General features: G+C 46.8%; 1 protein-coding gene across 2 annotated transcripts in view; it reads left to right on the forward strand.

Moving 5' to 3' along the window:
- Cnbd2 (cyclic nucleotide binding domain containing 2) overlaps nt 1-18,011 on the forward strand; it is a 65,745-nt gene extending 47,734 nt beyond the window's left edge. Inside the window, exons 10-12 of one of the 2 annotated variants that reach the window (XM_052725548.1) lie at nt 1,145-1,265; nt 12,589-12,752; nt 17,667-18,011. In XM_052725548.1, the coding sequence (XP_052581508.1) occupies nt 1,145-1,265; nt 12,589-12,752; nt 17,667-17,985 (604 nt within the window). In that variant the 3' untranslated portion in view covers nt 17,986-18,011. The remainder of the gene's footprint in view (nt 1-1,144; nt 1,266-12,588; nt 12,753-17,666) is intronic. The other variant, XM_052725549.1, reaches the window with a different exon arrangement.
- The last annotated feature ends 8,397 nt before the right edge of the window (nt 18,012-26,408 follow it).

Consider the following 26,408-nt stretch of genomic DNA (forward strand, 5'->3'; position numbering starts at 1 on the left):
ACTCAGCTTCTTCAGGAAACTGCCCATCTAGGGGAACGAGCTCTAGTATACCAGGTAAGAGCTTGGCTTGCAGTCAATTCAACCCAGGTTCAAATCCTGGCTTGGTCACTTGCTTTGACTGTGTCAAGGATCTGACTTCTCCAAGCCTTATGCTTTGTGGACAGTGGTTTCTGAGTCTCAGAGTTATGTGAAATATTGATAAATCATGCTTAATGCTGACAGGATGCTTAGTACCTGGCTGTGAGCCAGTAAGGGACAATGTGGACCCGGAAGTAAAAGATACAGGGAATGCTGGGTACATGCCTTGCTTGTGCTCTTCTTGGAGGGCCAGGAAGGAAGCCTGTCTTGTGTACGAGTTGAGTGAGCCCCAGATATCCTCGGCTGATAATCTTTTCTCTATCTCTAATCAACTGTCTAGCCTCTCTCCTGCTGCCATAGACAAAAATCAAAGAGAGCACAACAGGGTTGCCTTTGTAAAATGAACCCCAGTGTGAACAAAGTCTAGGGTCTGCAGGCTGACCAGGGAAAGTTATCTTTATAAACAGAGAGGCCAACTTCTACTCTGCCTTCCCAGCCTCTACTGTGTCCCTAGGTGCATAAAGCCTTGCCTTAGAACAGTCCATTCTGTTTGTAAGTAGCGCTGGTTGTTGGGAACTCCTTTCCCATAGCAGCTTTGGATGAAATAGACTCAAGCTCCAGCTGAGCAGCCTGAACTTTATGCCTGGACTTCCTGTCCACCAGGCTGGCTCAGCTGCATGGGGTCATCTGCTCTTCAGGAAGCAGCCTTCTGGCAGCTAAAGGGTCCCTAGGCCTTTCTCTCCCAAGTCCAGTCTCTTACATTTCTCTAATCCCAGACAGCAGCAGTCACACTCACACAGGATTTGATTTTGAGGTTTTTTTTAATTATTTATTTATTTTATTTATTTATTTATTTATTTTTTCTGGAGCTGAGGACCGAACCCAGGGCCTTGCGCTTGCTAGGCAAGTTTTCTACCACTGAGCTAAATCCCCAACCCCTTGATTTTGAGTTTTATCACCTTCTTTGGAGTGCAGATTCTTCAGTAGTGAGGTGAGGGCTGACTATTTGGGACCTGGCAAGCTGGCTGTTTTACACATCAGTTCTAACAAGCTGTTGTCATTTCAGAGCCAAGTTTGGTCATCCAGTCAAATGTACCATGATCAAAACCAAGTTTGGTGAACTCCCCAAGGAGGCCGCAGTGGGGATCTACATGAAGGTCCACACTCTGAAGGAAGGAGATATTGTGGTAAGTGTACTAGGAGCTTTCTTGTTCGTATAGGCTAGTGCACAGCACCGATGGGCTGGGAATGTTGAGTAATGTGCAGAAAAGCTTAGAAACACATCTTCTGTGTCTGATGATGTAAGCAATAGTGCTGGGCTGGTGGATGGCTCGGGGTGAAAGCACTTGAGGCTGAAGCCTGCCAGCCTGACTTAGGTCTCTGGAACACACAGTGGAAGAAGAGAACTGACCCCTGAAAGTTGTCCTCTGACCACAGACACAGACACACACACAGACACACACACATCACACACACACAGACACAGACACACACACACACACACACACACACACACACACACACACACACACACACAAATTAAATTAAAAATTTTAAGAAAAGAAAGAAATAGTATTAGCTTTTAAGATACAAGGGCATAAAGCCAGGTGGTGGTGGACACCTTTACTCCCAGCACTTGGGCGGCAGAGGCAGGCAGATCCCTGAGTTTGAGGTCAGCCTCAAACTGATAGTGAGTACCAGGTCAACCAGCATTACACAGTGAGACCCCGTCTTAAAAAAAGTAAAAAAGTGGGCTGGAGAGATGACTCAGAGGTTAAGAGCACTGGCTATTCTTGCAGAGGACCTGAGTTCAATTCCCAGCAACCACATGGTGGCTCATAACCATCTGTAATGAGATCTGGTGCCCTCTTCTGGCATGTAGGCAGAATACTGTATGCATAATAAATAAATCCTTAAAAAAAAAAAAAAAGTAAAAAAAAATAAAGATAATGATAAAGATATTGTGGTTAATCTTTTAGGAGTCTGTGTATTGGGGTTCATGAGAGGGGAGGGAGACTTTAAGAGAGTTACAATATATGGGAATGTATTATATGACTCGGAAGCAGAGGGGTGGGTAACTAAGGAAGGAAAAGGAACCAGCTGGAGGTGAGGAGGAGGCCCAGGGGAACAGTGGGGGAGGGGAATGAATAAAATAATCGCTAGTGTAGCTATGACATTGCCATGTCGATGGGGAGCTGGGAGAAAGCTCAGTTGGCAAGATGATAGGTACAAGCATGAGTATCTGAATTTGAAACAGAGCCCATGTGAGAAAACTGGGTGTGGTGGCCCTGGGGACACATGAGAGGTGAATCCCTGCTTGGTGAGCTATGGTAGTTTGAAAAAAAAATGGCCCCCAAAGGGAGTGGCACTATCAGGAGGTGTGGCCTTGTTAGAGTAGGTGTGGTCTTGTTGGAGGAAGTGTGTCCCTGTAGAGGAGGGCTCTGAGACCTCATATATGCTCAAGCGGCCCCCAGTGAGACAGACTACTTCCCATTGCCTGTGAGTCAAGATGTAGAACTCTCAGCTCCTTCTCTAGCACCGTGTCTGCCTGCATGCTGCCTTGCTTCCCGCCATGACAATAATGGAGTAAACTCTGAACTGTAAGTGAGCCACCACAATTAAATGATTTCCTTTATAAGAGTTGCCATGGTCATGGTGTCTCCTCACAGCAATAGAAATCCTAACTAAGACACAAGCTCCAGGCCAAAGAGACCCTGTCTCAAAAAACAAGGTGGATGGCTCCTGAGAATGACATCTGAGATTGGCCCCTGTCTTCCATATACATGCACACACAGGAGGGGCGTGCACACACAAGAGCATGCACACACAGGAGGGGCATGCACACACAGGAGGGGCATGCACACACAGGAGCATGCACACACAGGAGCATGCACACACAGGAGCATGCACACACAGGAGCATGCACACACAGGAGGGGCGTGCACACACAAGAGCATGCACACACAGGAGCAAGCACCCAACACAGAAAGATGCCATGATGAAACTTGTTATTTTGTATATTACTCTAAAAGTTAACTTCCAAAGCCTTTCTAAATAAAAACATAAAACATAAAATTATCCTTATTTGGGAGATACAAATGAAAATATTTATACAGGAGTCTGGTGAGCTGGTACATGTCTAGGGCCCCAGCACTTAGATGGCCAAAATAAGATGATTGTAAGTTTGAGGCAGTCCTGGGCTGCATAGAGAGACCCTGTCTTAGAAGAAAACAAACAAATTTGTAAATGAGGCCGCAGATGCTACTCAGTGATGCAGTACTTATCTAGGGGGCCCTGGGTTCAGTCCGCAGCACTGCAGTGAGGGATGGGGAGAGACAGAGGGGGGAGAGAAAGAGAGATGGTGGGGAGCTGGAAGGTGACTCATTCCTTAAGAATTCCTGCTGCTTTTGCAGAGGACCTGGGTTCACTTCCAGCACTAATATGGCAGCTCACAGCCACCTGTAGCTCCAGTCCCAGGAGACCCAACACCCTCCTCTGACTTCTGTGGGCACCTGCATATACATACACTCAAGTGCACACACATATACAATAAATAAATGAAACTATTTTAAAACAAAAAGAAAGAACATTTATAGATGGAAGTGCTAGATGTTCTTTAAAACAACAGAGAGGTGGTAAGTCTAAGAGGTGGTGACATCAAGGATGTCACCTCTGAGCACTCTTGTTCAGCACTGTACTCAAGAGTCCTAGTTTGTAGTACATTAAGAGGAGAAAAGGACATCAAATGTAGACAGATTGAAAGCTAGACCTTGTGTTACAGACCTACAATCCCAGGTACTTGAGAGGCTGCAGCAGGAGAATTGCAAGTTCAAGGTCAGCTTGAGGGGGGGGGATGAGAGAGGGGAGAGGGGAGAGGGAAGAAGGGGTAGAGGGGAGAGAGGAGAGAGAGGAGAGAGATGGGAGAGAGGAAAGAGACTCTTGCTATTATATAGCTCTAACTGTCCTGGAACTCTATGTAGACCAGGCTGGTCTGGAACTCTATGTAGACCAGGATGGCCTGGAACTCACAGATATCTGTCTGCCTCTGTGTCTGCATTCTAAGTGCTGGGATTAAAGGCATGATCTGGCTAAAAATAAAATCTTAATATAAGATTTTATTTTTAGCCACACACATATATATAATTATATGTGTGTGTTTTATGTGTGTGTGTGTGTATGTGTGTGTGTGTGTGTGTGTGTGTGTGTGTGTGTGTGTGTGTGCGCGTGTGTGTTTTGTGTTTTGAAACGGTTTTCTCTGTGTAGCCCTGGCTGTCCTGGAACTCACAATGTAGACCAGGCTGGCCTTGAACTCAGAGATCTGCCTGCCTCTGTTTCTTGAGTGCTGGGATTAAAGGTGTGCGCCACCACTGTCCAAAAAATATTTATTTTTATTTTATGTGTATGGGTTTCTTCCTAAACGTCTGTCTGTGTATCATATGTGTACAGTGCTTGCAGAGGAGGGTATTGGATCCCCTGGGACAGATAGCTTGAAGACACCATGTGGTTGCTGGGAACTGAAGTCAGGTCTTCTGGTAGAGCAGCAGGTGCTCTTAACCACTGAGCTGTTTCTCCAGCCCCTAAAACAAAATCTTAAAAAGAAGGACTTTGTATGAAATGTAAGAATTTAGCCAGGTGCAGGCCACACACCTATAATCCTAGCATGTAGGGGGCTAAAATGGGAGAATCTTGAGTTCAAGGCCAACCTGAGCTACACAGGACACTCTTTAAATTAATTATATGATTTCAAACCTATGACATGGAAAAGGTAAAACTTTAGTAAAATGTTAGTGGTCACTGGAGACTTGGAGTTCAGGGCACAGAGTGAGCAGGTGACATGTAGAGCATTTTCAGGCAGAGGAATGTTTAGACTGTGATGGAGAAACAAAGTTGTTTTTTTTTTAAAGATTTATTTATTTATTTATTTATTTATTTATTTATTTATTTATTTATTTATTTTATGTATACAGTGTTCTGTCTGCACATATCCCTGCAGGCCAGAAGAGGGCACCAGATCTCATCACAGATGGTTGTGAGCCACCATGTGGTTGCTGGGAATTGAACTCAGGACCTTTGGAAGAACAAGCAGTGTTCTTAACCTCTGAGCCATCTCTCCAGCCCCGAAACAAAGTTTTTAAACATTTGCCAACACCCCCAGGACTTTTCAGCACACAGACATGGCTGGCCTCTGGTGGTTTGTAAATGTTTGTTTATTTTTGTAGTACTAGAGATCAGTCCTGGGGTTTCACACATGTGAAGTAAATTGCTCTACCATTGAACTACATCCCCAGCCCAAGAGTAAATCCTTTTTCTTTTCTTTCTTTCTTCCTTTTTGTTTTTTTCTTTTTTCTTTTTGGTTTTCAGAAAGGGTCTTACTCTGTAGCTTAGGCTGACCCGTATCTTTTTTTTTTTTTTTTAAGATTTATTTATTTATTATGTATACAGCATGTTTGCCTGCAGGCCAGAAGAGGGCACCAGATCTCATTACAGATGGTTGTGAGCTGGGAATTGAACTCAGGACCTCTGGAAGAGGTCTTAACCTCTGAGCCATCTCTCCAGCCCCCATGTATCTTACTCTATATAGCTCAGGCTGGCCTGTACCTTACTATGTAGCACAGGCTGGCTTTGAATTTTTGGTGATCACCCTGATTCAGCCTCCTGAGTGGCAGGATTATATATATTAGCTGCTATACCTAGAGTTAAGAGTGAATTTTAATATGTTTAACTTAAACAAAAACAAGCAGACAAACAAAAACTCAGAAAGACAGATCTCGTAGCATATACCTATAACATCTACTGCTCGAGGGGCTGTAGCTGCAGAATTTTCTCTCTGGGTCCTGCCAAGCCCCGGCAGTCCGACAGCCCACTTATAAAATAAACACACAGACACTTATATTATTTAAACTGTTTGGCCTAATGGCTCAGGCTTCTAGCTATCTAGTTCTTACATCTTAAATTAATCCATTTCTATAAATCTATACCTTGCCACGTGGCTCGTGGCTTACCAGCGTCTTCACATGCTGCTTGTCATGGCGGTGGCTGGCAGTATCTCTCTCCCACCTTCCTGTTCTCTCAATTCTCCTGTTAGTCCCGCCTATACTTCCTGCCTGGCCACTGGCCAACCAGTGTTTTATTTATTGACCAATCAGAGCAACACATTTGACATACAGACCACTCCACAGCAAGGGGCCAAAGCAAGAAGACGGCACGTTTAAGGCCTTAAGGCCTGTCTGGGCTACAGAGTCGGCCAGCCTGGCCCTGTCTCAAAATAAAAAAGTGAAAAGAAGGTCAAGAATTCAGCTTAGTTGTGAAACATTTCTCTAGCATGCATGAGGCCCTTGGTTCAGTTCCCCAGAATCACAAAATAAATATATAAATCAATTAAATTATTTAGGTCAGTGGGTCTCAGGAAGGAATGTGAGCTAAGATAAGAGATTCCAACTATTATATACAAATGAAACACCCTCAGTGGAAGGCTAGGGGAAGGAGTGGAGTTATTAAGGGGGAGGTAAGAGGAGCCACACGTGGATTCTATTCCAAGTGGATAGTTTGTTCTCCACAAGGGCATGGATTATTAATGATGTCACCCAGTGACGGACAGCTGTGGTGAGAGCTGGGCGTCTCACTATCGAAGTGGGAATTTACAGATAAGTGGAGGACGCTAGACAGGTACCTATGGGGATGGATTAGTGTTGAAGACATCGTTATGAACTCAGGTTTAGCTCAAATGTTCTTAAAGAGGCTTATATGGAGAGATGGCTCAGCAGTTAAGAGCACATACTGCCCTTGTAGAGGATCTGAATTTGACTCCAAGAACCCACATAAGGTGGCTCACAACCCCCTGTAACTGCAGCTTCAGGGGATCCCACGCCCTCTTCTGGACTCTTCAAGCAACTGCACGCATACATGCACACACACACACACCCCTCCACATCTACACATAATTAAAAATAAAATAAAAATAAATCTTTAAAATGTAGGAAACCTAAGTCAAATGTAGCCAGGCATAATTGCACACACCTATAATCACCAGAACTTGGGACACTAAGGCAGGATGGTCATGAGTTTGAAGCCAGCTTAGATTGCCTGGGAAGACCGTGTCCCAGGAACAAACAACAACAGAACAATAGGAAAAACATCCCTAAAAAGCAACAAAACAAAACCCTCAGGGGAGCTAGTCAGCTTCAGTTTGTAATGATGCATCAGGATTGGTTCATCCACCGTAACTAAGTTTATTCCTACAGTTTCTTATGTAAGACCTTGGAATAATGGGTTTGTGGGAGCTCTGCTATCTTCTCATATTTTCTGTAAACCTAGAAATATTCCAAAAATGAGACCAATGAAAAACCTAACCCAGTCATGGAGGAGTGAGTATGGTCCTGAGTTGGCCACCCGTGAGACTGGTAATGAGTGTGGGGTTGAACAAAGGTGGATCATCGGGGGTCTGGCAAAGGTGGGGCCCTCTTGGGGAGGGGCTGTACATGCTCACTTGGAGCCTGGAACCCTGATCTATCACCAGGTCCTTTCCGCTGTGCCTCAATTGGAATGTCTTCAGGGTCATCCTCACGCCCCTTCCCCCGATGGTACCACAGTGGTGAATGCTCCTTTCCCAGTGAGGCTCTGTCATGGTGCCTGGGTCTCCAGCATCCTCCATCAAATGGACTTAAGGATTTTCCACCCTTGGGAAGGCCTTTCTTTTTTTTTTTCTTTTCTTTTTTTTTTTTTTTTTTGGTTTTTCGAGACAGGGTTTCTCTGTGTAGCTTTGCGCCTTTCCTGGAACTCACTTTGGAGACCAGGCTGGCCTCGAACTCACAGAGATCCGCCTGGCTCTGCCTCCCGAGTGCTGGGATTAAAGGCATGCGCCACCACCGCCCGGCAGGCCTTACTTTTGTTTAGTAAAATTGTAACTTTAAACCAGTTCCACCCACCCCCATCCCTAAAGAAACAGAAGAACTCTGCTCCCTTGCCACGAGATGGCCCTGAGATATTTAAAGAACACCATTTTGGTTCTCATTCAGCATTTCTGCATCTAGGCACCGTGCCAAGGCCCCCTCAGCTACCTTCTTTCTCAGGAGGAGGATTTTCTCCTCCTGTTACTGATATGTTGCAGTTTCCAGCCCCCACTGCCCTTTTCTCTGCTGTTCATCGGGGGTACACTGTGTACAGCCCAACACAGTGCTCCACAGTGGTAACTGACAATACTCAGGCCAGCATTCTGGGCAGATGGAGGCATTCTGGGCAGATGGAGGTATGGACGATGGATAGATGGTGACTTGGCGGGAGGTAGTGTAAGGAACAGGAGCAATCGGGTCCCTGCCATAGAGGATCCCCGCCCCCAATGCTAGAATGACCAGGAAAAGCAGAGGTGGGGACTGAGGTCAAGGCTCAGATACTGAGTTGAGAGGTACAGAAGAACTAGCTTCTCTGGGCAGCAGGCCCAGGGAGTCTTATTTTCATGTTCCTCTAATATCTGCGTGGCATTTTACCTCTCTGAGTCTGTGGCCTCATCATGAAGTGTAAAAATTCCCCAAGGCCAGTTGCTGCCTCTAGCATGTGACCCCACGCACATACATGTTCATTCAGCAGATTCCTGCACGTCTGCCTTGTTCTAAGAAAAGCAGGAGACGCCAGTGTGGGCAAGTACACCAACTGGACTCCTGTCCCATGAACCACAGGACCCAGTGGGGGACAAATGACGAACAGATAATTGAACATCGCCGTTGGGAATGGACTGGAAAGCAGGGTGGAAAGGAGGCTTCTCACATGGGGTGGTCAAGGAAAGACCAGTTGAGAATGTTCCAGATTGAAGGGTAGAAAGTTTAAAGGCAGGGCAGAGGCAGGGGCTAGCAGGTAGGACAGGGTAGCTTGAAACACTGTATAAAAAGCAAGGGGTGTGGTCTATGGAGTGAGACCGGGCTGGTGAGCTGGGCAAGGGTAAGCTAGCCCAGGCCTTGGCCGCAGAAATGTCATTTCATCCTAGGAGCTCTGGGAGCTGTTTAAGGGGTCTAACTAAGGAAATGACCTGATGTGACTCAGGTGTGGACAGGCTGTGGCTAGAGCATAAGCCGGACAGAGCTGTCCCTGCAGAGGTCCCTGGGTTCACATCCTGACCCTGCCACTTTGTGTCTTATTGTCCTGGACAAATCCCTTAACCCGGTGCCTCAGTTTCCTGTTGTGTTGGCAAAAAGCATGGACTCTGAAGACAAACCAGAGTTGGCTCTATTTGTTGTTTTCATGCTGTGTGACCGTAGACAGTTTGGTGACCTCAGCGTCTGCATCTGTAAAATGAGGGGCGAGCACAGGAGCCACGTGAGTGCTTACACTTGTGATGCTGGAACACATGCCCACACTGGGAAACCAGGAGGGGACCTGGCGTTTAGAGGCTGCTCAGTAAACCTCAGCTGGTGCCACCACCGCCACTGTTGGCAAGGCTGGGATTATATGACGCATGACTGTGAATAAGCAAATTCCTTTTTCTGAGCCTTGGTTTCCACATCTGAGGGAGAGAACCCCTGTGCCCTCCGGCAGTTAAGATTAAATCTGTGCATATTTCCTCCAGCCTGTAGGGCCCCTTGGAGGTCAGCCACTGTGGTCCCTGTACAAGGCCTGGCAATAGTGAGGAGGGGCCTAGGTGCCCACTGTACTGAAGATGACAAGCAGGGCTTCCTTGTATATACTATTTTATTTAGATCTTCAACAGCTTCTGGAAAGTAGCATATGTCCATTCCAGTTGTACCAAGGAGAGACACCTGCCACAGGTCACCAAGGAATTGCTTATGGGTGATCATTCGTTAAGTCCTAGAAACAAAATGGCAGTGTTGGGCAGGGTGGGTGGTGTTCCAAAATCCACTTGAGAGCTCTTTTCAAAATCAGAGTTTTTCAAAGACCCATGGGCCCGATATTCTGACCATTTCACAGGAGCACAAACAGCTCAGGGAGATACCACTTGCCCAAAGCCACACATATCTGGCCCTCTCCACATCTAAGGTGTATGCAAGGCAAGTACTCTACCACTGTGCCACATATCCAGCCCTCTTTTTTTTTTCTTTTCTTTTTTTCTTTTTCTTTTGTTTTGTTTTTCGAGACAGTCTTTCTCTGTGTAGCCCTGACTGTCCTGGAACTCACTTTGTAGACCAGGCTGGCTTCGAACTCAGAGATAGATCCACCTGTCTCTGCCTCTAAAGTTCTGGGCCACCACTGGCCAGCACATTGCCTGAGTCTTAACTGCTAAGAAGTTGGAGTGAGTCTGGACCTGGAAGTCCAGCACCAAGTGTTCTCATCACAACTCAGCCTCAGGATGTCTTCTTAAAGGGGGCCTAAGGGCAGGTATGGCGGCACACTCTTTTAATCCCAGCACTCGGCAGGCAAAGGCAGGTGGATTTCTGTGAGTTTGAGGCTAGCCTGGTCTACATAATAAGTACCAGCACAGCCAGTGCCATGTAAAAAGATCCTGTCTAAAAAATAATAAACGCCGGGCCGTGGTGGCGCACGCCTTTAATCCCAGCACTCGGGAGGCAGAGCCAGGCGGATCTCTGTGAGTTCGAGGCCAGCCTGGGCTACCAAGTGAGTTCCAGGAGAGGCATAAAGCTACACAGAGAAACCCTGTCTCGAAAAACCAAAAAAAAAAAAAAAAATAAAATAAAAAATAAAAAAATAAAAAAATAAAAAATAATAAACAAACGAACAAGTAAGTAAATAAGGTGGGGTATACTGTCTGCATAGCACACGGGCATCTCTGTGATCTTTATCTTCTTTGCATATATAACCACAGAGGAACCATTCCCAAGAGCAGGGGGGACCACATGAGCGGCAGAGAAGAAAACGAACACTCTTAAAGTCAGTGAACATAGAGACAGCATTACGGCCCATGGCAAAGGATGGGGATGGTGGAAAAAGGAAAGGCCTAGCAGATGATTAGTCTTTTTTTTTTTTTAGTCTTAAAGAAGAGAAAATGGACTGGGTGGTGGTGACACACACCTTTAATCCTAGCACTCAGGAGGCAGAGGCAGGTAGATCTCTGATTCAAGGACAGCCTAGTCTACACAGTGAGTTCCAGGACAGTCAGGGCTACACAGAGAAACCCTGTCTCAAAAACAAAACAACAACAACAAAAAAAAAACCAAAAAAAAAAAAAAAAAAAAACAAAGAAGGAGGTGTTGGGGATGGGGGAGAAGAAGAAAAAGAAGAGAAAATGGGTGTACTCAGCAGAGAGAAGTGTTTTGAGGGCCAGGCATTTTGGTGTTAGGCCTGTTCTAGCGCTCAGGAGGCTGAGGTATGTAGATATAACCAACTGTCTTATTAAATAAGAAACACAGAACCGATTCAGAGAAAAAAGCCAAGAAGTCAGAGCTAAGAGCCTCACCCTTCCTGATTCAGCAATCCTCTTCAGCCAAGAGAGCTCTCCGAAAAAAAGGGGCCTACTTCCTGTGTGTATGTCTTTATATTGTCTAGCTGTTCTGCCTTCTCATTGGTTGTAAACCCAAACACGTGACTGCCTCGTCACTGCCTGAATGTACCGCCCTCCAGGTCCTTAAAGGCGTGTGCCACCGCCGCCATGCACTTGCTATGGCTCTAATAGCTCTGACCCCCAGACAACTTTATTTATTAACATACAATTAAAATCACATTTCAGCCGGGCGTTGGTGGCGCACGCCTTTAATCCCAGCACTCGGGAGGCAGAGCCAGGCGGATCTCTGTGAGTTCGAGGCCAGCCTGGGCTACCAAGTGAGTTCCAGGAAAGGCGCAAAGCTACACAGAGAAACCCTGTCTCGAAAAACCAAAAAAAAAAAAAAAAAAATCACATTTCAGTACAAGTAAAATACCACCACAGAGGTGGGACAATCACTCAGACTCAGGTAAGCTTGGGCAACAGAGCAAGACTCCATCTCAAAATGAATGAAGGAATGAATGGGTCGATTTGAGATTGGACATGGGGAAGGTTCAAGCACAGTGGTGTGAGGGGCCCTGAGAGCAGGACCTGCTGGGTGGTGTTGGGTCAGAGGAGGACCTAGAGCACCCTGCTGTTCCAGGACTGGGCTCTGTGTTGGTGGGTGATAAGTTTTTGCACTCCAATAAGCCTCTCTGCCAATGCAGCAATCCAAAACAGACCAAATTAGAAAAAGCCCCAGTTTAATGGGTAAAGCGTTCTGGAGGAGACAGGAGGAGAGCCTGGAAAAACCACGTGTCTGTTTTGGGGGGGGGGGAGCCGAGGGGGAGGGGGAAGGAGATGCTGTTTAAATACCCTGTAGGAGTGGTCTTGAGCCTCTCTGGGGGAGGAGCAGTGTTTGGCAGGCTTTGAAGGGCCGGGTTTGGGGAAGGAGATGGGGGAGGGGAATTGAGGTGGATCTTCCACCAGAACAGTGGGTAGCAAATGGAGCTCTGGGTTGCCAAGTTCCAGATCACACACCCTGCCTCCTCCCCGCTACCCACCAAAACCTCATGTTTCCCCTCTAGAAAATCTGCTGGTGGGTCTGGCTGCTCTGTGAGTTTTAGCTTTCTGTAACTTCTCCCTAGGGCATTCACCAGGCCTTTCTTCCGGAATGCCTGCGTGATCTTCGACCCTTCAGCCTTTTGAGCATGGGAACAGAGTTGATACGGGTGAGAAAAGAGAAGTTTTATGAGTTGATTGATGCAGAGACGAAAGAAAAGATAATAAAGATGGACGTGAATTATCCCAGGTCAGTGCTGGAAATGTTAGTAAGGCCTTTGGATCCACCGAACAAGGTTTTCTGTTAGCAAAAGAAAGCGTGTGGACGCATGTGGGCATGTGTGTGTGTTAGAACTGGTGTGATAGGATGAACTGGGTTGTTATTCTACTCAGAACAGTTGCAGTTTCTGATGCTAATTTCAGCGCCGTGTTTCAAAGAGCTAGCTCTAAAACCATCTCTAAAAGCATCTCTGCCCTCTGAGTCAGCCATTCTCTTGTGAATTTGTCTGTATAAAGCCAAAAGCTACATACATTAAGATGTGCATAGCCCTAACATCCACAATGAACAGTGACGGTCACCCACATGTGTCCCACGGAGGAGACAACTTAGCCAATGGCGCTGCATTCGCTTGAATAGAAGATACTGTTGGAGCCAGAGAGATGGCTCTGCCCTCTAGGTAGAGTCCAATCAACAGGACAAAAGAAACTGGGACTGGAGGAGAGACAGTTAAGAGCACTGGTTGCTCTCGCAGAGAACCCAGGTTTCTTTCCCCTGACCATCTGTAACTCCAGTTCCAAGGGACCCATGCCTTCTTCTGACCTCTGAAGGCACACACATGCTGCACAGACATACAGCCAAGACACATAGCATAAATAAATCTTTAAAAAATGTTTTAAAAAGAGAAATTGACTAGATAGGCATTTCTGCTAGTGTAGGATACAGACGGATTGGGGTCCCAAGGAAACCCAGGAGAAATGGCTAGTTGAGGTGCCTGTTAACATATCAAAGAGGACACTGGCCAGCTCTCCCAGCATCCCTCAGTACCTGCGGCTCCTCCCAGCTCTCCCAGCATCCCTCAGTACCTGCGGCTCCTCCCAGCACTTCTCACCCCACCCCCAACCCTAAAACCTCTCCCTCCCAGGGACTTGGCTTCCGAGGTCTCTGGGCGGCTGCTGTCTCCTAGCAACGCCCTTCTCTTCCACTCTTGCTCACCACCCCCACCCCCACACACACCCCACACACCCCCACCCCTACACCCCCCACCCCACCCCACACACCCACCCCCCCCTCCCACCCCCCGCCTCCCAGGTCTGGTTTATTCTGTTGGCCATGTTCAATCTGGACCCTTCCCAATGCCTTTGGCTGTACTCTCCCTCATATCTACAATAAGCCTTCTCCACCACAGTACCTAGGGGCAGTCATGGCCTCATTTTTTTCATTCAGACTGATGGCAGGGTGTTTTCAGGTGTACACAGGTTTTGTGTGTATGTGAAAATTTTAACCATTTATTTTTTTAAAAAATTTAAATCAGTGCACATGCATTAGGTTTCATTGTAGCGTTTTCAAACAAAATTTATTTTGTTAGTTCTCTTTATTTTCTCCCCTAAGCCTCTGTCTCGCCCCTGTTCCCTTCTGCCCCACACCTACTTCTGTAGTCTTGACACTATGTACAGACTCTAGTGTGAACCAGAGAAAGAGCATTAGGAACTCACTAAACACTGGACTGGACTGATCTGTTACTCAGGGCAGTGAGACATTTAAGTGGAGATACTGAAGCTGGGCATGACAGCTTATGCCTGTGATCTCAGCACTTGGGAAGTAGAGACAGGAGGTCAGGAGTTCAAGGCTATATAGTGAATTTGAGAACATTCTGAGCTACATGAGGCCCTAACTCAAAACAAAAACAAAAACAAAAGAAACGGAGTAGATTAAAGAAAAATTATGAACAAATCAAAGAACAGTTTGTATGTAGACATGGCCAAAGTTGGGGCTATTGGGGAGAGAAACGGGTTGAAAATCGCTGGTTGCACCGGGCGGTGGTGGCGCACGCCTTTAATCCCAGCACTCGGGAGGCAGAGCCAGGTGACTTTCTGAGTTCGAGGGCAGCCTGGTCTACAGAGTGAGATCCAGGACAGGCACCAAAACTACACAGAGAAACCCTGTCTCGGAAAAAAAAAAAAAAAAAAAAGAAAGAAAGAAAGAAAAAAATCGCTGGTGGCTTCTTCCAGCCATTCTCTTCTGGATCTTGAGTGTGACTATTAAAAATGGTCTTCTAGGCCAACCTCCTGAATGAAGGGTCTAAGGAGCCTCAGCTCTCCCATGATGCATCAGGCAGGGTAAGTGTTTGTGGAGGTCGGCTCCCTGGAATGTGCAGCTGTTTGGAGAAGTTGCCCTTGTACTGCTTGGCAAGCACCTCATGGTGCCATCTCTACGCTGCCAGACAGGATTCTGTCTTCACTAATTGTTGAATTTATGGTGTCCCAGACTGTCCAGTCACGCAGGACATAGATCCATCAGGTAGCTCAAATGCCTCATATTTAAACCGAGACACCTGTCTTGTGAATGCCATAAGCTAGACAACTTAAAAACTCTCCCTTCATAGTCTAAGAGGTCATGGCACACAGAATGAAACCAAGAGCTGATACAGCCACAGTTTAGGAGAGGCTGGGGTTTGGAGCAGGACACTCGCTGTTCTGTTTACTCAAAAAATAGACTAGAAACCAGTGTGACCCACAGTGCCCATGGGTGACATGCAGTTTTATCTCTTGGACTCTGGGTCCAAAAATAAATGGTCCTGTAGGAATGTGTAATTATGTGCTTATCCCTCGTAGGTTTTGGCAAGTTCTTTTGGCCTCTTCAAGCCCATAGTTCATGTCTGTAAAATGGGTTAGTTGTGAAAACTGAAGACTCAGCCCATGTAGCTGGGCGTAGTGATTCATGCCTTTAATCTCAGCAAAACAAAAGAAATTGGGGTTGGATCAATGGCAGGAGGCAGAGGCAGGCAGATCTCTGTGAGTTCAAGGCCAGTCTGGTCTACAAAGGGAGTTCCAGGAGAGCCAGGGCTGTTACACAGAGAAACCCTGTCTTGAAAAACAGAAAAACAAACAAACAAATAAAACCAAAAGAATAAAACAAAATAAAAAAGACTCGGCCAGTGTAAGGACTGGGCATGTGGTAAACGCTAGGTCAGAATCAGATAATATTCTGTGTTGTGTAAGGAGATGTGAGTTAATAGAACTTTTGGAGAGGAGACCATCCAGGCCATGTGCTGGTAAATGTCTGCCAGCCAGGTTGCTAGGAGGCAGGGGACAATCTTGCCAAGTAACATGTGCTGATTTCTGTGGTGTGAATATACCATCCAGCCAATTTCCAGCTACCAACATGATGTCACTCAACATGGCATTGAGAAGAGATGCCCACAGTTAGCTTTCATGAGTGGGTAGGGACGTTACTGAGACTTGAAGGACTTTGTAGCCCATCCTGACTGCTGGGTGTTTTCTTAGGTTGAGTTCTAGGGATCACAACTGCCTTGGTCCTGATCAATGTCGGTTAGACAGGGACTGTTCATGGTTACCGGTGAGGTGTTAGGCTTCACATCCTTTCGCAGGTGAGACCAGATGAATCGGAGGAAGTTTGGCAATGCCCTTCCCTTGCTGAGGTATCAGAAGGAATGAGCCAATAAGTCCTGAGCCCATCGAACCCTGCCTCCTCACCCTCCGATGCTGTGAGGGAGGCGCCCGGGTAGGATTAGGACACCAGGACCAGCCCAGGGCAGCCACTGTCTCCTTCTCTCAGATTTGTCTGTTCTGGAAATTTCATGTAAAAGAATAATTTTACGTGTGTGTGTGTGTGTGTGTGTGTGTGTAAGAGAGAGACAGAGACAGAGACAGACAAACACAGAGAGAGACAGACAGACAGACTTTGTCTTTTCATCAGCTGACAGACATTTGGATTATTTCTGCTTTTCACTGTTACGAACAATGCTGTTGGGAACGTTCTTGTACAGGTCTGTATACGAACATGCTTTCATTTCTCTTAAGTGTATTTATTCTTGGTGGCAAATTGCTAAGTCACGTGGTAGCTGTACATTAACCTTCTGTGAAGCTGTCAACCTGTTCTCCGAAGTGGCTGCACCAGTTTACACCCCTCAGCCCTCACTCCAGATTCGGAATCTCCATGCTTCTGGTGGTAGCCATTTTAGTGGGTGTGAAGGGTCTTGCTGTGGTGGTCCCCTCATTCCACTGTAGCTTTTATTGACGTTTCTCAAAAGCTAATGATCAATAGCTACATTATTTTTTTCTGATGGGATCTTGCTATGTAGCCCAGGCTGTCCTAGAACTTGCTGTGTAGACCAGGCTGGCTTCAAACTCATGATCCTCCTGTCTCTTGAGTGCAGAGATTACCAGCATGTGCCATGACCAGCTTTCCAATAGTCTGACTTATTATTTTCACTTATTTTATTATTGTATGTGTGTCTGTATGTGTTCATGATGTGTATGTGTGGGTACATATGTGCCATGGAGCTCATATAGAGGTCAGTGGATAACCTTGTGAGTTAATTTTCTTTTTCCACCTTTACATGGGTTCTGGGAATTGAACCCTGGTTACCAAGCTTGCATGACAAGCATTTACCCCCTGAGCCATCTTGCTAGCCTGTTATGTTTGGCCTTTCTGAAACAGAGTTGTATTATGTAGCCCAGACTACTTTCAAATTCACCATGTAGCCCAGCCTAGCCTCAAATTCAGTGATCCTCTGGTGTCTGTTTTAGAAGTACCGAAATTATAGGCATACACCACCATCTCCAGTTTATCCACAAAAATTAACTTCAGTCTACTCTATTGGATTCAGTATATCAAAAGTATCACTTCAACACATCAATTTGAAAATTAATAATTCGCATTTCTTTATGTCGTGTGTCTAATTCACACTGGCCATATTTCAGGCACTCAGGAGCCCACCAGCGACTCCCGGCATGAAGGAGGGCAGCACAGGCTTCAAGAACTGAGTTAGGAGAAAGGCAAAGGAGGTGGAGAAATGGGGGGAGAACGGGGCAGGGGGCAGAGGGTGTTTAGGCTTTGAAAGGAGCGGTGGAGGAATCCGTTTGGATGGAGGGCAGAGGCCAGGAGGAGCCCTAGAGCATAGCGTCTGTGTTTGCCCTTCAGTGATGAAGAGCTGTGTCAGAGGTTCCTGAAAGAAAACAGCTGGAATATCTTCCGGAAGGATCTGCTGCGGCTGCTGGTGAAGCCCCTCAATAAGCAACCCTTCATCCCGATCCGTTCCAAGAGGAAAGAGATCTACAACCCTAAGTCTTTGACCCTGGATTTGTGTAACCTCAACAAGAGGGTGAAACCACGCTATCCTGTTTTTGTGGCACCCCAGAAATACCTATCCCCCTTGAAGATTGTCCAAGCTGTTTCAGCACCCCGGCACAAAATTCAAGAACTCCTGCCTCAATATAAAAATGCAGGGGTCCTCCTTTAGAATCAATAAAGTACGTTGGGATTGGCTTCTCTGTTTCCTGGATGGCCACCGTGGGAGCTGCAGGCTTAGGATGGGGAAAGCTGGAGGATCAGCCAGTAACTTGAGAGGCATGATCTCCCTTGATACTAGTGGGGTGGAATGAGGACATGGATGCCCAGGAGCCTGGGGTGTGTCTATTACTAGGGAACCAATGTGACCACTCCTCATCTAGATGGAACTCCTTCACTTGAGTCAGCGGATGCTGTGCCGGGAACCAACGCAGGCCACCTATTGTCAGTCAATACACTATGTAAGAAAATCAAGAAACCCAATATTTTAGATTATGCCTACTGTTTTTTTTTTAAAAAAACATGAGCAACTAATTTAAGATATTTTAAATAAAACACATGGGATGTCTTAGACAGCCAGCTGTGGGCGAGGCTTCTCTGGCTGAGTTGGCATCCTGTGGCTAGCAGAGGCCCACCAGAGACAAGCGTTCACTGGGGACCGAGTTCAGGAAGACTGCTTGGTCCCTCTGGTATCCCTTAGTTTGGGGCACCTGCCCCATGAAGCCTCATACCACAGAGGAAGCACCATGCCACCTCTCCACATGAGCACCCCACAGGAGCCTGAAAGAGATTGCCAGAGTGCAGGAGCCCTCTGGAACCCCATGGCTATGGCCACGCACACTCACTTGCCACCTAGCGAAGAATGGCCTGGGCTGTAGATTTCGAGTTAGGAGCCCAGGAGGGCCTGGTGCCGTCCCTCCCTGGGGCCCCCTGAATACCATGGGTCAGTCTAGCACCTGCAGTTCTGTCTCTCCTGTACTGAGCAGAGAAAGCTGGTAAGATCAATGGGATGAGTAGACCCAGAATTGACTAGTTTTAAAAGATATATGTTCAACAGTAGATATTTTTGTATTAAAAACCATTTTCTTATGTATTAAACAGGAATAAGATTTTTTTTTTTCAGCCAGGCAGTGGTGGCACACGCCTTTAATCCCAGCACTCGGGAAGCAGAGCCAGGAGGATCTCTGTGAGTTCAAGGCCAGCCTGGTCTACAGAAGCGAGATCCAGGACAGGCACCAAAACAACATAGAGAAACCCTGTCTCGAAAAAAACCAAAAAAAAAAAAAATTTTTTTTTCCCCCTCAGAGGAGAACGTAGATGTTATAAATGGTGGACTTCAGGGTTTTGACTCTCCAGTGACTCGAGAGAGTCAAGAATCAGGGACACCTACGCAGGGTGAGGTGGCAAATACCTCAATCCTTGCACTGGGGAGTGTGAGGGCAAGAGGGGCAGGAGTTAACTAGTGTCCTGGTTAATTTTGTTGTCAACGTGAAGCACCTGAAAAATTGCCTTTAGTGGACAGGCCTGAGGGCGTATCTGTGGGACATTTTCTTGATTGTTAATTGATGTAGTGGGGGCCCAGCCCATGGTGGGTGTTGCCATTCCTGGGCCTGTGGGCCTGGGCTGTGTAAGAAAGGTAGTTGACCATGAGCCTGGAAGCAACATTTCTCCATGGCCTCTGCTTCAGTTTCTGCCTTTGGTGTCCATGGATGATGAACTATAACCTCTAAGCCAAATAAACCCTGGTTTCCTCAAGCTGTTTTCAGTCAGGGTGCTTAGCACAACATCAGAAACCAAACTAGAACAAGAAGTTCATGGTCATCCACAGCGGATATCCTGGGCTACATCATCCACAGCTACACAGTGAGTTGGAGGACATCCTGGGCTACATGAGACCCTGTCAGAACACAACACAAACAAGAAGTCTGAGGCATCAACAGTCCTTCAAAGACCAGGTACCACTGTTTGGGGGCTAGGGAAGTGGGGGTGCCTCACTGAGATCTCTTTGGGCTGAGGGTGGTGGTGTAGACGTTTTCATTCATGAGAGGTGTGCTTATTGGCCATTGCTCTGAGGTAGCTTCAGAGGATGAGGCACTCTGTGTTCTCTAGGCGAGGACTCTGTAGCTGGAAAGAGCCAGGTGGTACATATTTTAGGCTGCGTAGGTCCTGTGGTCCCTGTCACAACAGTCAGCGCCACCTCAGGGAAGCAATGGTAGAGACTACGTAAACGAGTAGGCATGGCTGGTGACAAAATCGGCTGTCGTTCTGACCTTACCGATAGGCCGTAGTCCGCTGATCTCTGCTCTGGGGAGCTGGGGACTTTGAAGATTCTAGCAGCTATAACTTGGCCAGAGAAAAGGAGAATGACTAGTAAGAACGAGCACTCACAGGACAGCCATCTTGCTGAGTACCTGACTGTGGGGTCCAGTGACCTGCTGGGTCCTGCCAGCTCCGCCACTTTGGGCTGTTGAGGTGATATGTGTATGACAAGGTGAAGTTTTTGTTCATCAGGAAATATGGGTCCCACTTCTTGAGAAGTGAAAGAACAAGCTTCCAGAATGTTCTTGTTCTTCCACATGTTCTCTGTGAGAATGATGGGTAAGAAATGGACTCAAAGCAGTGTGTGGTGGCTCCTGCCTTTAATCCCCAAACTCCAGAGGCAAAAGAAGGAAGACCATTCAAGGCCTCAGTGAGATGTATAGAGACCCTGACTCAAAAACCAAAATGACGAGAGGAGAGCTGAGGGGAAGGGTAGGAAGGAGGAGGTTAAAGAGAGGAGATAGTGGGCTGGAGGTCCTGAGTTCAATTCCCAGCAACCACATGGTGGCTCCTAACCATCTGTAATGAGATCTGGTGCCCCCTTCTGGCCTGCAGTCATACATGCTGTATACATAATAAATAAATAAATCTTTGAGAGAGAGAGAGAGAGAGAGAGAGAGAGAGAGAGAGAGAGAGAGAGAGAGGAGAGAGAGAGGAGAGAGAGGAGATAGTAGTCCGGGCAGTGGTGGTGCACGCCTTTAATCCTAGCACTCAGGAGGCAGGGGCAGGTGGATCTCTGTGAGTTCGAGGCCAGCCTGGTCTACAGAGTGAGTTCCAGGAAAGGCACCAAAACTACACAGAGAAACACTGTCTTGAAAAACAAACAAGCAAGCAAACAAACAAAAAAGCCAAAAAACAAACAAATAAAAAAAGAGGAGATAGCGATGTGGGTATGGGAGGGAGGGATTGAAGAACACCGTGGGGTAAGGGCCTGAGTGATTACAGCCTTGGGTAACCAGCCCCAAGCCTGCACACAGGGCTTGTAAGGAATCCACAGCATTGGCAAGGCAAAGACTTTCCTATCAGAGGGGTTTTAGGGAGGGAAAACATTCACACATTCTCTCATCTTGCTGTTCTCTCACGTTGCACTCTGCTGCTCCTGTTCCCTTCCCCTCCACACTCAAACACTCTAACTTCTGATGATCCAAGAACACCTGCAGCCCTCCTTTGGGGCTACAGAGTCAAATTATTTTCTGTAGCCTTGACTAGTCAGAATTTATTTTTACAAATGGAGGTCAGGAATGGGTGCAAGGACTTAATCATTTGCCAGCTAGCAATGATTGGACTGTTTTTGTATTTACAATCTAGCCAGACAGTACAGCTGTGCGTCCTTATGAACGAGATAGGAAATGTTTATCTAAAAAAACCATTAGCAAGGCATCTGGTCTAATCTCAAGCTTTTTGAAGCTTTGTATCAGCTAGTGGTACCATGAAATTAAAGGAATTTGAACCATACTGGCTCCCAGTTTATCATTAATTTGAGTTGCGAGCCAAAGCAGCCAAAGCAGCATCTAGGGGGAGTTTATGGGCAACTGTGTAGCATATCCTTGTATTCATTTTTATTCATCAAAATTATATAGCTTAAGGAGTCATCTTTTTGACAATCCCCAGATATAAATGCTCATTAGATCGGGATATTTTCATGAGATAAACACACTACAGTACAGGTAGTGGGGGACTCCCCGCACACATATACATTATATCAGATACCAAAGGTAAGCAGAAGCAGAGGATACTCTGGAGTCTGTGTTCTCACAAGCTTCACTTAAATGAGATGTACCCATCAGAGAGTCTTTCTTCTGGTGGGCTGACACCTGAACTTCAACTGCCACCACCACAGCCACTGCACTGAGTGAGGAGTGGGCCTCAGGAACTCATGGAACAGAGCACAGTTCTCTAAGGCCCCAGCTCAGTGGCAGGGATTGAGAGGAAGGATATCTCCAGACAACAGGGAACTTCTGTGTGGCTGCCCCTATGAACTCAATGACCAAGCATGCACGAGCTTCCACTCTACCCCATCATATTAGGGTCAAACACACTGGAAGTCCTTGGTACACATCAGAGGTGGCTAACCATTTAACCATGATCCATATAACCAGGGACAGCTTCCCCGACCAATGGAACAGGCGTCAGAGCTGAGTCTCACAATCAGAAATAAAGGCCATCAGCAGATGGTTTGGGGTGCAAGGGGGCAAGTTGGCATCTCAGCCCACGCCACCCTCTTCTCTAATGACCTGGCTGATGTCAACATTAAAGGGTAGGTAGCCTGGCAGGAAGAGATCAGAAATGTCACTCACCTGTTGGTTGACAATGGGAGAGGGTGCTACTTAAAAGGGGGTAGGGACAGTTAGGGTGAGACAACCTCTGAGCTTCTAGGCTGAGGGCTGCAGAAAGGGCAGTTTCCCAAGCCTCTCTGCACCCTCACCCCACCTGAAATACTTTGCAGCAGATATCGGGGGTCAGCATCAATCAGGGAGGACAAATCAGGACTTATTTGGGAGAGTTCATTCAGAAGGTAGATATGCTGCCCCTTGGCACAAGTGTTAGCAAGAGATTATGGTTTCACACTGCAAAGACCTTAGCACAGACCCACTGACAGGTCTGGAGTTCTAGGAAGCCCACCCTTTTATTCCCAAGAAAAGGAAAGGGGCTGGGCCTCGTAGAATATGACTACACTCAGGAGGCTGAGGTAAGAGGCTCACCACAAGTTTGAGGCCAGCCTGGGCTATAAAATAAATCCAGGCCAACAAGGGCTACACAATGAGACCCTATCAAAAATAAACAAAAGGCAAACACCAGAAGAACCTATGCTTAAGCATGACTGTGTGTGGTGCTGTGTGTGTTCTGGTCTGGCTCCTATTATTATTATTATTATTGAGACAGGTTTATTTGTGTACACTTGGCTGTCCTTAACTAGCCCTATAGACCAGGCTGGCCTCAAACTCACAGAGATTCACCTGCCTCTGCCTCCTGAATGCTAGGATTAAAGGCATGTGCCACCACTGCCTAGCCTGGTTCCCATTATTGTAATGAAACATCCAAGGCTGATTTATAACAAAAAGTAATTTATTTAGTTCATGGTTTTCAAGGCTAGAAGTCAGAGTAGCATGCTGTCAGCCCTGGTGAGGTCCCCCTGGCTGCTCACTTGACAGATGACGTTACAAGGCTGGGAGTCCAAGAGGGAGGTCACATGATAAGACAAGAATCTGGAGATGGGACAGACCAGGCTCATCCTTTCATAAGAGGCTACTCTTGAAAGAACAACTGGGGCTCATGAAAATTACCTTAGCACCAGGCGTGGTGGCACACCTTTAATCCCAGCGCTGGGGAGGCAGAGGCAAGTGGATCTATTTGAGTTCCAGGCTAGCCTGGTCTACATAAGTTTTAGGCCAGACAAGGCTACATAGTGAGACCCTATCTCAAAAACAAAACACGATCTACTTTAATCCATTGAGGGTAGCACCTACCCAAATAACCCAAAGGCCTCCCATGTGGCCCTACCTTCTCTCTCTCTCTCTCTCTCTCTCTCTCTCTCTCTCTTCTTTCTTTTGAGACAGGGCTCCTGGAGCCTGGGCTGGAAACTCACTGTGAGCCAAGGATATGCCCTCCAATTCTGTTCCTTTGCCTTCACCTCTGAGTCCTGGGACTGCAGGCCTGTGCCAGCATGCTTAGTTATATGTGATACTAGGGAATCTAAGCTGGGACTGAAGGCTAGCCAAGCACCCTAGCACTGAGCTACACCCCCATTCCAGAGGCCCCCACTTGACTCTTGACATTGCCACACTAGACCAAGCTTCCAGCACATGAACCCATGGGAACATACTCAGACGAAAGGGTAGCAAAAGGCTGACACTTACCCTGGAAGTGTTTCCTGGCTCTTAACCAGGAGACACTATTCCATTTGTTAGAGAGGTAGCCTGAGGCCCAAGAAGGCCAAAGCCTTGTCTCACCCCACTTGCCTGCTAGGTGGCTGATTCAGGCGGTCTATGTGTCTTCTCCACACCCTGCCCACTCGTGGTTAGTCAGCTTTCGAGTGTGTGCACTGTTCCGCCACTGTTACTCATTTATCCCCAGCGAGTCGCCTGTTTTCTAGAGAGAGTCTGTGTACCCAGCCTTGAGATTACACTAAAGGGAACACTCTCGCCCTCCGCCATGGTTTCCCATATGTAAGTAAGCACACCCAGCCAAAAATAGAGCCCCCAGCAGTAAAAGCTTCCACTGTTTGGGGGAAATGGAAAAACCCATTTGAGAAACAAACATAGGGAGTGTTGCCAGTGTTTATTTTAGAAGAATTTTAAGAGCCCATCCTGGGGTTGGAAGCAAACACATTGGTAAATCTCCAATCCTTGCTGTGGGGGAATTTTACCTTCCAGTTCTGGCAACCCTAAGGGGTGAGATGGAGGGATGTGACATGCTCGGAGCCCAGGCCACTTTGCCCTGGTTCCTTGCTGATGTTTGGGACGTCAAGGCTGAAGTCTTCAATGAGGGACTTAGTTGCAGGCCTGTCACTGGTTCAGAGCAGACCGTGGCATGACCACAGCTGGAAGGAGGTTCACGGCTGCTGCAGGACTGGGACTTTGAAAACCCATGCAGGAGAGAGCTGGGGGCAGCGAGAGGTGCCAGTCAGCACTCTATGATGTTTCCTTTCTAGAGTTCATTACCATCCTGCAAGTCTGACCACCTCTCTTAGTTTGCTTTCTGTTGCTACGACAAAACTCTCTGAAAGTCACACACGACTTTAATCCCAGCACTTGAGAGGCAGAGGCAGGTGGGTGGATCTCTATGAGTTTGAGGACAGACTGGTTTACATAGTGAGTTCCAAGACTGCTGGAGCTACAGAGTGAGACCCTGTCTTGAAAACAAACAGGGGCTAGAGAGATGGCTCAGTGGTTAAGAGCACTGTTGCTCTTCCAGAGGACCTGAGTTCAATTCCCAGCACCCACATGGTGGCTCACAACCATCTGTGATGAGATCTGGTGCCCTCTTCTGGCCCGCAGGCATACATGCAGACAGAACACTATACATAATAAATCAAAGAAATGCTTTTTTAAAAAAAAGAAAGAAAGAAAACAAGCAAACAAAAAGAACACACTCTGATCTGCACAGGAAAGGGCTCATTTTGGCTTACTGGTCCATTGTCAAGGGAAGCCACGGCTGGAGCTAGAGGAAAGAACTGAAGCAGAGGCCGTGGAGGAATGCTGCTTACTGGCGTGCTCAGCCTGCTTTTTTATGTAACTCAGGCCCACCTGCCCACGAGTGACACCACCCACCGTGGGCTGGGCCTTCCTCCATCAATTAGCAATAAAGAACTCACCTCACAGACACGGCCACAGGCCAGTCTGATGGAGGCAGTTCTTTAGTTGAGGTGCCCTAGGTTTGTGTCAAGTTGACAGCTGAAGCTGACTGTGACATTTTCCTGCCCTGACTTACGTTCTTACCTACAACAGAATCCAGATGAAAACAGCCTGAGAATCAAGTGGACTGAGGGATGGAGACTACAGTTTTTTATGATTTCGTAACTGTCTTGTATTATATGTGCCAATCTCCTTTTCTTGGGAAATAATACATTCTTTGACCTACTTTGAAATTATTTAGAAAAATACACCATGTGCACTCTGAGAAAAAACACTTAAATAGTAACAACTGGGGACTGAAGGATGGCTCCGGGGTTACGGTGACTGACTGCATGAGGATCAGAGTTTAGATCCCTAGACACCAGGTGGGCATGGTTCCCTGCCTCCAATTGCAGCCTGGGAAGGCAGAGACAGGGGATCCCCATATGGGGGAGCTCTGGGCTTGATTGAGAGACCCTGCCTCAGTAAGATGGGAACATGATTCCAATATCAACCTTGGGCCTCTACATGTGCAACACTGCCTGTGCATGTCATGCACACATATGCATACATACACATGCACACAACACATATTTTGCACACATATGTGCAGACATACACACAACACACAAAGAAAATGGAAAAAGGAAAAATAACAGTTGACAAACCTGGGTGAAAGGTGTTTAGGAGTTCTTTGAACAATACTGGCTGTTCAAACATTATTTTAAATTGTAAATGCAAACCACATTAAATTAACTATATATGTGGACGCCTTAACTATATACGTGTACATATATATATATATATATATATGTATATTGTATATATTTGAAACTAGGTCTTACTATGTAGCTTATGTTGTCCTCTAACTCACGATCTTCCTGCCTCAGCCTCCCATGTGCTGGGATTACAGACACAGGCCACCACACACAGCATAGTCTTA

Source organism: Peromyscus californicus, unplaced genomic scaffold (genome assembly GCF_007827085.1).
Source record: "Peromyscus californicus insignis strain IS unplaced genomic scaffold, ASM782708v3 Scaffold_7__1_contigs__length_154581171, whole genome shotgun sequence".
NCBI classification, from domain to species: Eukaryota; Metazoa; Chordata; class Mammalia; order Rodentia; family Cricetidae; genus Peromyscus; species Peromyscus californicus.